Source organism: Canis lupus, chromosome 5 (assembly GCF_048164855.1).
Source record: "Canis lupus baileyi chromosome 5, mCanLup2.hap1, whole genome shotgun sequence".
Classification (NCBI taxonomy): Eukaryota; Metazoa; Chordata; class Mammalia; order Carnivora; family Canidae; genus Canis; species Canis lupus.
Window position 1 is genome coordinate 79,266,488 of NC_132842.1, and position 14,174 is coordinate 79,280,661.

At 55.9% G+C, this 14,174-nt stretch overlaps 1 protein-coding gene across 4 annotated transcripts in view; it reads right to left on the reverse strand.

Moving 5' to 3' along the window:
- The window catches only part of VWA5B1 (von Willebrand factor A domain containing 5B1), a 50,987-nt gene that overhangs the window by 32,778 nt on the left and 4,035 nt on the right, over nt 1-14,174 (reverse strand). For 3 of the 4 annotated variants that reach the window (XM_072828038.1, XM_072828036.1, XM_072828039.1), the window contains exons 2-7: nt 10,793-10,957; nt 8,894-9,046; nt 7,371-7,641; nt 4,135-4,280; nt 3,150-3,281; nt 2,397-2,521 (exon numbers count right to left, since the gene is read on the reverse strand). In XM_072828038.1, the coding sequence (XP_072684139.1) occupies nt 2,397-2,521; nt 3,150-3,281; nt 4,135-4,280; nt 7,371-7,641; nt 8,894-9,046; nt 10,793-10,931 (966 nt within the window). In that variant the 5' untranslated portion in view covers nt 10,932-10,957. The remainder of the gene's footprint in view (nt 1-2,396; nt 2,522-3,149; nt 3,282-4,134; nt 4,281-7,370; nt 7,642-8,893; nt 9,047-10,792; nt 10,958-14,174) is intronic. The other variant, XM_072828037.1, reaches the window with a different exon arrangement.

Below are 14,174 nucleotides of genomic sequence, written 5' to 3' on the forward strand. Positions count from 1 at the left end.
TTGAGCTAGAGAGAGCACCAGTAGGGAGGGGTCGGGGCAGAGGCAGAAGGATGCACAGACTTCCTGCTGAGCAGGGAGCCAGAGGCAGGGCTCAATCCCAAGACCCCAGGACCATGACTTGAGCCAAAGGCAGACACTTAACCACTTAACTGACTGAGCCACCCAGGCACCCCTCCCTGAGGTCCCTTCTAGATAGAGCAGGGAGTGTGATCATTCTTGTCATTCTGTTTAAACAATAGCTTCCCCTCCTGCTTTGCACCATGGTTATGAGGTCCCCTAGTCTCTGACCCCTGCCTACCTGTCCACCCCATCTTTGCCCACTCTGCTTCCTACATTTCAGCAACACCAGCCACCTGTTTCTCAAACACGTCACCATCGTTCTGCATCCTGTTCTGTGTACCAGGTCTTGAGTTCTTCACCACTCACCAGGTCTCCTTCTCAGACACGCTCTTTCTAAACCCCAGGCTAAATAGCGCCCGTGCTTATCACTCATGGTCAGAGTATCCTGCTTTATGTCCTTTATGGTCCGCAGCCCTCTTCACACTGCTCTTGCTCATCCATTTACTTCCTGTCTGTGCTAGAATGTAAGCTCCAGGAGAACAAGGACATGTCATTTGTAGTGTTGTCTCCTCAGAGCCTGACATCTACTGGGGACATACTGTTTGTTGAATGAATAAACACCAGGATGAATCTGTGTGGGTCATTTTATCTGCCACTGACTTATGTGTGCATCTCTTTTTCTTTTTTTCAGACTCTCTCTCTACTTGTCTCTGCTTGTCTCTGCTTCTCTGTCTCTTGTACATGGTGTCTCCCTCTGTGTCACTTGCCCCCCTCTTCGCTGAATCACAGCTTTTGACAGCTTGTCATACCTGCTCTTCCTGATTGATGTTCACCCTCCAGATGCCTGCCTCCCTCCTTGGTGAGGGATCACACTCTCTCTGCATAGAGCCCCTTTGCCAAAGGCCACTGCCCAGCCTGGCTCCCTGGAAGGCAGAGCCCAAGGCAGCAACGGCCACATCGCCAGTGAGAGGAGTGCCTTCTGGGAACCTGATTCTTGCCTCTCAGAGAGCTGGCATGGGGGCCCTGGGCTGGGATTCTCCAATGTCTCCTTCAGTTACCCTTATCCAATTGCAGCAAAATCCTTACTTCTTAGCAACTTTGGGTGATCCCTGTCATCCCCAGAGCTCATGAGAATGCAGGTATTTGCATCACCAGCCCAAGGTGGCAAATTCTCATTCGCTTGGGCAGTCCCAAAAGCTGCCCTTTGGCAGACAGGGTGGGGAACTCCACTTCCCCCACTGCTGCCCACATGTTATAGTTTTCAGAGCCCAGGGGCATCCCCACTCTGAGAACCTGGGCCCAGCCTCTCTCCTATTTGACTCATCTGAGGGAGGAGAAGGGTTCCCTAACATGGGATGATATGAGTAGTGAGCCACTGACCCTTTCCCTTTGCCATCCCTCCTACCCCCCACCCCACCGGGCCTCCCCAGTATGGTGTCTAATGATGGGATGATGTGAACCGGAAGCAGTCTACACATTCCCATACCACCCCCTCTGCCATGGTCCTCTGCCAGTCAGGGAGGGATTCTTAAATCCCGCAAAGCTGCCCCCCAGAATCGACTCTAAGTCATTAGCCTCATGTCACCAAAGCCAACTCCCAAGAGGACGGTCTTCCTTTCCTCCCAGCTCACCTGTTCTTTTTTGGGTGCTGAACCTCAGTGTTCTCATCGAAAAAGGGGAAACCAGAAAAAGAAGTGTGCCCCTGCTCTTAAGCCTGCCTTGGCATTCAGGGCCTGGCTTGGCGTGCAGGGCCGAGTGGGAGAGACGGCCGGTGTACCTTGTAGCCAGTGTCCCGGCCTCCTACCAGCCTTGCCCAGCCCACCCCTCTGCCCAAGGCCTCCTCACACTGGCACTTCATGAGAAGGGGCAAGAGAGGGTCTCCTTCAAACGTTCTCCTCTTTACCTTTATTCTTCACATCATAATAGCAAGGATCTTGGAGGAAGGACAAGAAGGGAACCCATTCAACAGGTGGGAAAAGGGAGGCCTGGGGGTAATGATGGGGCTGGGAGGGCACCTGGCTTCAGGGTCCGGGGGTGTCCTCTTGGGGTGCAGTAACCTGGAGAAGACCAAGGTTGTTTGTGCCACCAGCCTAGCGTGGCTTAAGCACCTTGGTGACACTAGGAGGAGGTGGCCCGGCAGGAGGTGAGAGGACAGGGTGCCTGTTGCATCTGAAAGTCCATCTTCCCAGCTATGCCCCAGCCCTCCTTCCTCCCTTGAGTGACCCGGGCAAGCCACACTCCCTTCCCCTGCTCAAGATCCTCATTGGTCCAGCGATGACCAAGCCCCCAGGGTCCCCCCAGCTCTGCCACCCCTGACTGGCCCCAGCCACCCTCACCTGTCTCTCTGCACTGCTATCCTTCTTCATCCCTTTAATGAAATCCATTCTTCCCTTCAAGTGCTGTTCAAACTCTCCCAGGGTCATGTCCCCTTTCTCCATCAGGACGTGTGGCATGTGGGGCTCTGCAGAGATGAGATCAACTCTTGGCACTTGTCCGAATGTGAGGGCAATGCCAGGGGGCCTTGGTTTGGGAGCAGGATCTTCACGATGGGGAGGACTCCCGACTGGAAGAGGGGGATGGAATCCCTGACTGCCTGGAGGAGCGTGGGGCCGTGGGAAGACTCCTTAGCTGGCAGGCAGGGGAGCCCAGTGGTCGCCGATAACTCACTGCCCCTCCCTGGCCTTAGCTTGCCCGTCTGTAGAATGAGCGTGGGACTGGGCTCTGATCTTTTCAGATCTTGACATTTTAGGAATCCTTGAAGAGACAAAAGAGTTGCTCTCCGAGTGTTCAGAGCTATGAGGGTCTCATCGAGCTTAGGATTTCAAGGTCAACTGCTCAGCTGGCCTGGACGCAAAGTGCCCTAACCTTAATGATGCCCCGGGGCCTCTGGAGCTAGAATCCGGGCACTCAAGTCTGCCAACTAGAGTCATGTTCCCAGGAGCCGCCTAGTTGGTCTCCTGTCTCTGCCCTCTGTCCCCTGCCCTCTCCCTGGCTGGCCACTGGACGAGGGGCCACATGTCTGCACCCCAGGGGATCAGCACCTCTTCCCTCCCACAGGCCTCCCAGGGGCCCCGCCTGATGTCCAGTACCGCTGGGGTGGATGAGGATCTCCACGGGCCGGTCGAAGGTGTGTCTGTTGGCCAAGGTGATAATGATGCTCTTGGCGGATCGTGCAGACGGGGCAGCGTCGGCTCGGATCTCATGGGTGGGACTCTCCACCCCTGTGTGACACAGAAAGGTAAATAGGCTCAGCAGTCTCGGGAGAAGTAGGGGCTCAGTGGGGGACATGGAGACGCAGGCCAGAGAGGAAGGGCTGCTGACTTGCTGTGTAGCCATGGACAGGCCTCCTCAATTCCCCCATCTGCAAAATGGGGGGTTAGACGGATGGTGCTGAGGGCCTTTCCCGCCCTGTCCTCAGGATCCACTGGGGTCAGAGGGTTGCTTCCTCATAAGACACATAAAGAGCTCATCGTTTGGTCGCTGGGCACTCTGTAAAGGTCTTTTGTGTTGGAACGTTGTGCTGCCCTGAGAGGACACTCACTGACAAGAAACCGCGTCCTCATATCCTTTATTTAAAAGCTTGAGTGACCATCAGAACAATGGTCCCCAACTCTGGCTGCATGTTAGGATCACCTGGGAGCTCTGAACTATTCCCACACCCCAGACCACTGCCATCAGTAGCTCTGGGTGGGCTCTGGGTGGCAGGGTTTGGAAGCTGCCCAGGGGATTCGACTCTGCAAGATGAGAACCAGGAAGCACCTCTGTGGCTGTGGCCTCTGGGGGGAGGACCCAGGGCTTCCAGGCTCCTAAGGACACCGCCCCAAGGGAGCCATTGACGTGGGCATGGGAACAGCCTTGAAACCTGCCCTTGGGAGGGGCTCTTCCTCAGGCCACAAGTTGGGGAGCAGGAAGTGGGGGTCCGTAAGGCTCCCCATGCTTCAGGTTGCCTTCCATTGGGGTGGGACAGCTTCCCTGCCCTCCCCTTCCTCTCTCTCCCTGGCAGCTTTCGGCCTGAAGCCCTCCCCACTTCGGGGCCTCAGGTCTTCTTTCAGGTCTGGGCAGCTCTCTTCTCACCTGCGAGCAGGCACGGCCCGCGGATCTCCAGCTGGAAGTTGAACTCGTATTCCATGGGGTTGGACACATCGGTGTCCAGGAGAGTTGCCAGGCACAGCTTGTTCCAAGAATCCAGGGTGCGGATGCCGAAGCAGTGCTTGTCTTTGCTGGAAGGGGTCGAGAGGAGGAGGAGGCGGCGGCAGGTGGGCAGCCAGGGCAGTGGCGGCAGGGACCCGGCAGAAAGAGGGAAGAAGGCGGTGGGCCCTGGGCAGCCCTGGCCCTGCTGCAGCCCAGCCCTAAAAGGGGCTGATGCACTTCCTCCCACCTCAGACCCTTACTCTGCCACATGACCTGCCTCCAGGGAGAACCTGGACTCAGACATAAGGCACAGCTACCAACAGTGGATGGGCCGGGGCTCTGGGCCTGGTGGCCTGCAGCACTGGTGCACAGCGTTCTCACCAGCGCCCCTAGAAGAGGCATCAGGACCCCATCTCCCCATTTCCCACAGGGGAAAACAGAGGCTCCGCAAGATGAAGCGGCTAGCCTAAGCTCCCACTGTGGGGACTTGGTAGGTCAGCCTGGCTACACGGTGATGAAGTTAACACCACATCACACTGCTTCCTGGATCCCTGCTCTTTGGGAGCTGGGAGCCCTCGCAGGAGCCACTCCTTCAAGCCTGTTTCCCATCCCTGAAATGGGGATGATAATGAGTCGCCTTGAGTGAGCACTCAGTGAAGTGTCACCTGCCGAAGGCTCACGTTTCTGGGCTCTCTTTCTGGGTCATCCCCCACCCCTTCTTTGACCCTGCTCCATCCCGCACCCCTGGACCACACCCCTAACCTAAGCTCTTTGCTCTAGGTGCTTAATGCTTGATAGTGAAGTCCCCTGGTGCCATGTGGTTGTGTGTTTTCTAGGAAGAGGGCTCATTGTGTCACTTTCAATCACTTCCTTTGTTTCGCCCGCTGCTGTGTTTCTGAGGTCTTTCCAGGGGGCCGTGTGCAAACCAGCCTCTGCTGGGACGTGGTATCACTTGGGAGCATCTGTTATACGGCCCTTATTTCTTCCTGCCTCCCTGTGTCAGCAGATACTACTGCCATGAAGATCCTCATCTGTGTCCCTTTTGGGGACTTAGGGACTCAGGAAAGAATTTCTCTGGGGCTCCTGTGTCAAAGGCTTGTGTGCTATCCTTGTACCCGCTGACATGGGCACTGGGCCCTCTGCGTTGGAGACGCAGGGCCTACCAGAGCTGGGGACATTCAAGACCTCGGTGGGTCCAGGAACGAGAGGCCTGGGGAGGCCCTGAGAAGACTATTCCTGCCCCTTCCGGCAGGCGGAGTCAAACAGAGAGGCTCTAGGGAGAAGCCAGGGTCAAATCCCCGTGAACCTCAACAGTGCTCAGAGTGACACAAGAAAAAATAAGAATAATGGGTAAACCCAAGTGTTAGTGAGGAGGAGGACAGGAGGAGGCTCCTGCCCACCACTGGTGGAAGTGGAAACTTTCCAGCCTAGGAAGCGAACTGGCAATACACAGCGTGTGTCTCGTGTTCCTGGTCTGAGACTGGCTGGTGCCACCAGCTTCTCTGCTGTGCCAACCGGTGTCCTCACCCTAGGCTTCAAGATCCTGTACAATTGGACTCCCCATCATCCCTCCAACCTCTCTCTCTCTCTCCTGCTCCTTCGCTCCATTAGTCATACCAGCCTTCCAGCTGCTCCTCCAACACACCATGCCCACTGCTGCCTCAGGGCCTTTGCACTTACTGCTTGCTCTGCCATATGCCCAGAATGTTCTTCCTCCAGCATATTTCCACCCTCCCCTTCTTCAGATGAGGCTTCAGATGTTGCCTAAACCATCTATTGGAGCTAAAATATCACCCAACCCCACTCTCTCCCCGCCCCAGCCTCTATAGTATTTAACTTCATAGAACTTCCCTAATATATTAGGTATTACATGTTACGGGATGGGCTTATTTTTTTTTTCTTGTCTGTTGACATGTCCCCCTGCCCCCATCAGAATGCCAGCCCCATGAGGGCAGGGACCTTGTCTGTCTAGTTTACTGCTGTATTCCCAGCACCCAGAACTGTGCACACAGTAGGTGTTTAATTACTGTTCAGGTAGTGATGGAGGAGTGCCCTCCTGGCTGGCTCCACATGGGAAGCTGCACTAACCCTCCCCCAGCTCGGCCTGAAGCATTTTAAAGGTGTCATCCAGAAGCTTGCTGACTCTGTCCTCTGTGTCCCCGGCTGTCCCCAGAGCCCTACCCAGGGTGTGCATGAAACTCCGGGCTATACACGGTGCTTCCTCCCAGATGTTTGAGATAGGACTTGGGGTGGTGAGAGTTAAGTAGTTTAACTGGTCATTAATTGTGTTCTTTTTATGTCAAAATAGCGCAAAGACTCTCTGGAATAGATTTTAAAAATTCACACGTGAATGATGACGTACAAGATCTTAAAAGATATTTGAACGCAGCGGGTAAGAAGCACCTCCTCTCTCCTTGCACAGGAAACACTCATCCTCCTCAGTCCACGGTGGGAAAAAGGGATGAGACCCAATTTTCATAGCAGGTGCTTCAGGCTGCGACCCGCCTTCTCCTCCTGTCTACTCCTCCAGGGGAGTAGAGAAAGACTGTCCTGCCCTGGGCTTGTGGTGTCCCAGCCCCACCTCGCTGAGACCACCCCCCCGTAATGGCTTTTTGTTGCTTTGGGGAGAAATCTGAAGTTGGCCAGGGCCACAGGGCATCCTCTGTGTCTACAGCGTCATCTCCTGTCACCCTGCTTCAGTTTCTCTCTGGGGTCCTGTCCTTGCTACCTCAGGGCCTCTGTCCCTGTTCTCACCTGTGGGAACATTCCTCTGTGCGCCCACGTCCCTGTCACTGCTCAGCTCTTGGCTGAAATGTTACTCCCCGGGGCAGCCTGGCCTGGTCCTTGGTCCCCCAGGGTGGGTCCCTTTTTTATACCATCAGCCCAATGAACTTCTCCTTCATTGCACTTTTAATTATCACAATCATGAATTATGCATGCAAGCGCAGAAACAATGACCTACATATCAGTCGTGTTCTTAGTTGGATGATGATCTCTCCCACCAAGCTCCAAATAGGAAGGGGCCATGATGGTTTGGGGCCCTCTGTCACCCTAATACCCAGCTCAGTGTCTGGCACTCAGTAGGTGCTCAGAAAATACCTCTTGTCCCCTGCCTTCATCCAGCTGACCCCCTGCTGCCACCCAAGGCTCTGCCCCCGGTCTGGGTTGGGGCTCCTTACCCTTGGGCCTGTTGGGTGGAGGGGCCCATGCTCTCGGTGCAGAACTGCGGCACGGTTGGGGTGCAGACAGCAGGCAGCAGGACCCGCACAGCCCCGCTGGGCAGCGTCGGGAGTTCCGAGGAGGTGCTGACGAAGATGGTGACGTTCTCCATGGGCGCAATGGTCCCCAGGTTGACCACGAACAGGATCCGCTCCAAATCCTCATCCAAAGCCACCCTCCCTGGTGTGCAGGAAGGCGGGATGACAGAGACCCCCTCTTGCAGATTGTTCCCTAAGTGACAGGCCCGTAGTCAGCTATGCATAGATGATCTCTAGTTCCCTGTACCACAGGCAGGTTTGAGCCCATTTTGCTGCCGGGGAAACTGAGGATTAGCGCAGGGGGTGCGACTTGCCTAAGTTACTCAGCCAATAACTGACTTGCTGAGGAGGGAGCTGAACGCACAGGGGTCTGCGGCCAGGCCCGCGTACTTTCCACGGCACCGTGCTGGAGTGGGAGGCTGGGACCCACAAAACCTGGACAGAAGTCACCCATCTGCAGACTCTGCTCCTCCTCAAAGGGTCACAGTTAAGCACCTCCAAGCCTTGGGGCAGGTGTTTTGTTCATGTCTCTCCTGTTGTCTGAGAGGCTGTTCCCTCACCCCTCCCCAGCCCGTGTCCCCCAGCCACCGACCGCTCCATGGAAACCTCCCTGGTCCCCAGTCGGACCCTCTTTCCCTCCTCTGACGTTATCCAGACCTCTTCTGCCAAAGGCGCCCCCACCCCCTGCTGTGGTTACCCCGAAGCATGTCCTAGCTGTCCTTCCAGGCTCTGAGCAGTCGTGATAACGTGAAGGCGGCTGGATGTCTCACACGTGCTGGGGGCTCCTTACAAGACTCTCCAATGTCTTAATGATCAGGTGAACAAATGTCATCTGATCAGAGATCCAAAGGTAAGGGTCCCTTCTGTCACATGATACTTGATCTGAACTCAAATCCTGACTGTCACCGACAGGCTGTGTGAACTTGGGCCAGTCACTCACCCTCTCTGTGCCTCAGTATCCACAATAGCGGGCAGAGTAGCCATGACTGGAGTCCTTACTCTCTGTCAGAGACTGTCATCTCCACAACCCACACACCCTGTTGAGCTTTGGGTGTATCTTGTGATCAGTTCCATTTTACAGATGAAGTTTAATTTTTTTTTTTTTTTTAAGTTTAATTTTTTTAATTTAAGCTCATACCATTCCCAAGCAATGGGATGGGGGGGGGGGGCGTCAAGCCCTGGTGCAGTTCGTTCTACAACCTCTGAGCTCAACGGACATGCTATCTGTAGAGATAGGAAACCTTTCGTTGCCTCTGATCTTCACCACGCTTTTGAGGTGAGAACAGGAACAAGGTTCAGAGAGGTCGCATTATTGGCCTGAGGTCACACAGGATTCCTGCCTCCTGGTTTAGTGCTGTCTCCACCCTCTCCCACTCCTGTCCTTTCAGTCTGCTCGAGACCCCAGCCAGCCCCAGGCCCTGCCACAGCCCTTCTGTCCTCCTCACCTGTGACAGTTGTGGCTCGGATGCGGGTGCCCTCAAAGTGGCCACTATCCATCTTGGCTTTGTCCTTGATCTGTACTGTCACGACACGGTCGGCAATGACCGCCTCAAAGCCAATCACTGTGGTATATTCATCCAGTGGGTACACGAAGAGGCCTGCAGGGGAAGGGCCCGGCATCACAGGGTGCCCCGGCTGCACACTGCACACCCCACCCGTGGGAGAGAAGCCAAGCCCTGGGCCAGCCAGATCGATGGATGGATGGTACTCACTGCCACTTAGAGGACGTCGGGGTCAGGGGGCTCCAGCTGGGACCTCGTGGCTCTGGGGCGGGCCAGGTTAGTGCACCAGAGACACCGTGGGAGCAGTGGGGTGACTGGCAGAGGGACAGCTGCTCCTGTCCCAGCCTGCTCTGACTCTGGCCATGTGGCCGGGGCTTCTGAGTTTGCAAGAGACCATGGCAATTGGGATTTTTATGTGACTTATTTGTGCCAAGGAGCTGGAGCTTTGGAGGAAACAGACTAAGGTTCCAATCCAGTCTGTGCCACCCCTCCTGGCCTGGTGAGCTTGGATAGGACACTTAGCTCCTTGAAGCCTCACAGCCCCATCTGAAAATGTGGCCAACAGAGCCAAACCCATGGGGTTGTTGTGAAACCAGAAAAAGTAACTGCCATTTATTTAGCTACATGCCCCATGGCGTGAGCTCCATGTTTTTAGACCTTCGTGCTTCTCAGACTCTAAGAGCGCACGGGTCACCTGGGGATCTTGTTAAAATGCAGATTCCGATTCAGTAGTTCTGGGCCAAATTCTGAGATTTTGCATTTCCACTGAGCTCCTGAGTGGTGCTGATGGCTCGGGGACCACTCTCGGGGGATCAAGGCAGTATCTCATTTGATGTGCCCACAGCACAGTGCCTGGCCCACGGCGAGCCCTCCCCAGATCCTCCCATCCCTCGGAGCCTCAGCCTCTTCATCTACACACTAGGAAGACTGGTTCTCCCCGCATGTGGAGAGCCCAAGGATCTGTCCCCACGTGGGCCAGTCCTTTAGTCTCCTGGGCCCCCAGCTAGTTCCATTTTAAGTCTCCATCTAGAGATTTTCCTAAACAGACCACCAGGGTGATCTGCCCTGCCCAAAATGTTTCTGATAAAGTAAGTTCCCCTGTAGGTTCCTTTGGGGACCGAGATGGTTGGGATGGAGGGTGGTACCCCAAGACATGAAGCCTGGGGGTTAAGGAGGCCCCCATCTCGGTGGACGAGGAGGAATTGTAATGGCAACAAGCCTTCACCCAGCACCTCCTGGCCAGCCTTCCTGTGACCTCCTTTCTGAAGTGAGAAGAGAAGCGATTGATTTACAGACTCCTACGGACCAGTGTCCTGCACTCTCTTGACTACCCCGCTCTGATGATTCCTAGTCTCACACTGCTTTTCATTCCACGCTGCCCTTCCATACGCATTACCTCATCTGCTCCTCCCGTAAACCCCGGCGTCCAGACAGGTGGAGGTACACCCCGATCCTGAGGAGGACAGTGGCTTCCCCAAGGTCACAGAGGCAAGAGCCACACCTAGGAGTGGGAGCTCCCGGCTCTCCGTGGAGACTTGACGCCCCTCCTACTGGGAGGCTCCCTGAGAAAGTGGGGCACCAGGCATTTGACACAGGTGGGCATGCCTTGCGGGTGTAGATAGTGCCGGGCCGGCTGGCCAGGGCTGAGCCCGAGGCCTGACCTGATGTGCCTCTAGCTTTGAGGCCTGAGGGGCGGAACTGCCATTTCTATTTCACAGATGAGTCAACCAAGACTCAGAAAAGTTATGTGGCTTGTCCCCGCGTGGATCGGCTGGTACGCGTCAAGGTAAGGATTAAGCACGGAGGGTGGGTGGCCCTGGGGAAGCCCGCAAGGGTCCTCACCCTGGAAGGGCTGGGCTTCCAGGTTGCCATAGGTGAGAGAAGCAGTCAGTCCCAGGGCGTAACCGCTGACGAAGGAGGTGACATCGGAGGCGGTGAGGGGCAGGGCTGCCCCTGTGATCTGGTTCAGCAGACCAGGCATCCCGCTGGCTACTCAGCCTTCAGGGCCTGCAAGAGACAGGAAGGGCAGGAAGTGGGGAACCTCCCCCCCTCCCCTGCATCCCTTCCCAACCCAGTCGTCCACTTCTGGCCCCACAGGCAGCCGGCACTGTTCTCCCCGCCTGGGCAGTGACCCTGCTCGCTCTCAGTCCTCCCTGAGAGAAGTGGAGATTCTGTTTCTTTCCATTTCACAGCAAAGAAGCAAAGGACTGAAGACCTGTCACCTGCCTGGGCTCCCCCGGTGGGAGGGAGCAGAGTTGGGGCTGGAGCCCAAGCAGGCTCACGGCCACCCTGGATTTCTCCCCACTGGATAGTGCTCCCCGAACTCTGGATGGGAGTCCGGAGACTCGGGCTCTGGCCCCATCCTTTCATCAGAGTCCATAATCTCAGAGCTGTTGTGGCTGCTTCCTGGGCAGCATGAGGGAGCGGGGACAGCTCGCCACATCCCTCCATCTCTGATCTCAGGGGCATCCAGAATGCATCTACCCACCACCGTCAGCACCGCTGTGAGGGGTGTGATGAACACCCGAAAGATGCTCAGATGAAAGGAGCCACCATTCCTCTAGGCGTGCACGCCAGAGGGCTGGAGGCATTCCTGGCACCTTTCTCACCACACCCATACCCAGTCCAAAGCCGAGGCTTGTGTCTCATCCCTGCAAATGCCCTGGCGCCCATCCATTCTCCGCCAGCAGCATCCTCGTCCCAGCCACACCACGTCTATCTGGACCAAGGTTCCCAGTTGGCCCCTTGAATCTACTGTCACCCCCACTCCCATCAGTGACCAGGCCCCCATAGCAACGCACCAATTGAAGCGGTCTCTGCTCCCGGGGTGGACACCAAAACCCTTAAGACGGGTCTGTGTAGTCTGGCCCTGCCGGCCTTGCCAGTCGCTCAGTCACCTCGTCCTCAGGCAGCCTCTAGTCCATTCCTCAAATGTGGCTCGTGGTCTCCCACCTTTGTCCCTCCATTCACCCCCTGGAAGGCTCACCCCATGACCCAGTTCTAAACTAGTAACCTCCCTCTTCAGTGTCCTTCAGTGTCAACCCAGGGTCACTGTGTGCAGAAGCCACACCACCAGGGCCCAGCGTCCTCCGTTCTTCTGCCTCCCGCAGAGCTGAGTCTCTCCCTCAGGGCACCTCCATCCGTGTATAGGGATGCAGCTTGCGGTGTGAGATTATTTGGTTGCTGTCGTCCCATCTACAGTGTGCGCTCCCGGAGGGATGGGCCGTGTCTCTAGTGTATCCTCAGTGCTTAAACACATACAGGAACCGAGGACTGCGGTCATTCCTGAGTGAAGGATGGAGCACTTCTCAGGGCGGCACACGATCTGTTGGGCTCCCGACACCCTCCCCGGTCATGGCTGTGCTTGAAGGGTGCGGTGGGGACGGGCAGTGAACTCAAAGCGTGGGGAATACAAATTTGAGGTCCCGTTCCCTCGCTCTGGGGGCTCCTCCCTGGGGAGGGTGAGCCAGGACAAGCTGCGGTGGGCGGCTGGCCTGTTGCAATCCTTTGCAAGGCTGCTCAAGGCGTGCTTTTCTCAAAGAAGGGAACCCTTCCCGTCCGGGTGCTCCTCTCGCTGCCCTGGGATCCTCTGGGGCGCCCGCCTCTCTGCCTGGCACCAGTGCCTTTTTAATTATGTTCTCCCTTCTGGCTCCGGCCCAGACAGCTCTCAGCCCTGCCTTATCGGGCCGACTGACTGGCAGCAGGAAGCAGATAAGGAGCCCCGAGGGGGTCGCTGCCTCTCCAGCCACCTTGCCTTGCCCCAGAGAGTGTTCTCTGTTCTGGTGGCCCAGCAGAGCCTAACTCCCTCTGGGGGACAGGACAAGCTGACGGAGTCCATGTCCTGAGCCACCTCCGCTGCCACCAGCCTCCCTCCCTCCTCCTCAGCCTGGTTCACTCCCGGCCAGAGCGCTCCCGAGGAACACAGCTTCAGGCAACCGGCACCCAGATGTGTGGCGAACTTGGCTTTCAGCTTCAATCTGTCCTGGGATGGGAGTTTGGCCAAGGGCATCTCCCCATAAGGTCCCCAGAAAGTTGGGGAGGGGTGGGGCTTGCCTGGGAAGTGGGGCTTGAATGAATGAGGCTGGTAAAATGGGGCAGGTTCACTCAGAACTGACCTTTTAGCATAACCAGTACCTTTCCTTCTTGGGAAGAGTATACTTGGAATTCTTTGGGGTCTACACAATGCATATTTTTCATCAATTCATCAAGCACTGATAAGCACTTACTGTATTCCAAGCCCTGAATTAACCACTGGGGATACAAAGATAAGACACGGCTCTGTCCTTAAGGAGTTACAATCAATCTAGTGGCAGAGGAAGAGGAGTGGGGGAGGAATAGTGACAGCAGCTGGAATCTATTGGACATCGAATGTGCTAGATGTATGTATTATTTCACAGCCACCTTATAAGGCACGGCACTGTTTTGCAGATGGGGACACTGAGGCCCAGAGAGAGATGTGTTTGGTTTTGCACACGAGTTGAGGTGGGGAGTGGAAGGACAGAGGGATACTGTGGGTGCCTGTGTAGGGTTTCCTCTGGAGCATCCTCAGAGCACCCCATGCCAGTCCTGTGAGCCAATAATGCTGGGTGCCCTCCCTCCAGCCAGGCCAACACTCAGGTTATGGGGGGTTCCCAAGGTGACTGTTGAATACCAAGGCTGTCCTTGATGGTCTAGACCCCGTAAATCTCCAGCGATCCCTGTCCCTCGGGCAGGCCTCTCTGGAGCCAGACAAGCCTAGACGTGAACATTGGTGCATAAGTGACTGCTTCACTACCCCCCAAGTGAGTGTCAGCCCCTAGATGCTGACTCCCTTGTCTATAAAACTGGGCTAGCAGAGAGGCCCTTGGCTCCCACTTCACCAGCACCATGAAGATCGCGTTGAACAATGTGGTACCCAGAACAGCTCCTGGCACATACTAGGTGCTCAATGAATATTTGTACAGTGAAAGGAATGGATGGATGGATGGATGGATGGATGAATGAATGAATGAAAGCCGGCTGCCTCTCACAAACACTAACCTCTAGTGATCACCCAGGTGCCAGGGAGGCCGTGGGGAACCAGGCAGGCACGAGATATAAACTAATGGTAGAGACAGATACTAAGCTGCAAGCCAACAGATTCACGATCTGACCCCCCCCTTGTCACCTCCCCTGCTGTCACCCTCCCGTCGTCCCACCGTCTATTCCCACTGGAGCAGAGTGAAGCCGGGGATTCAGTCACGTG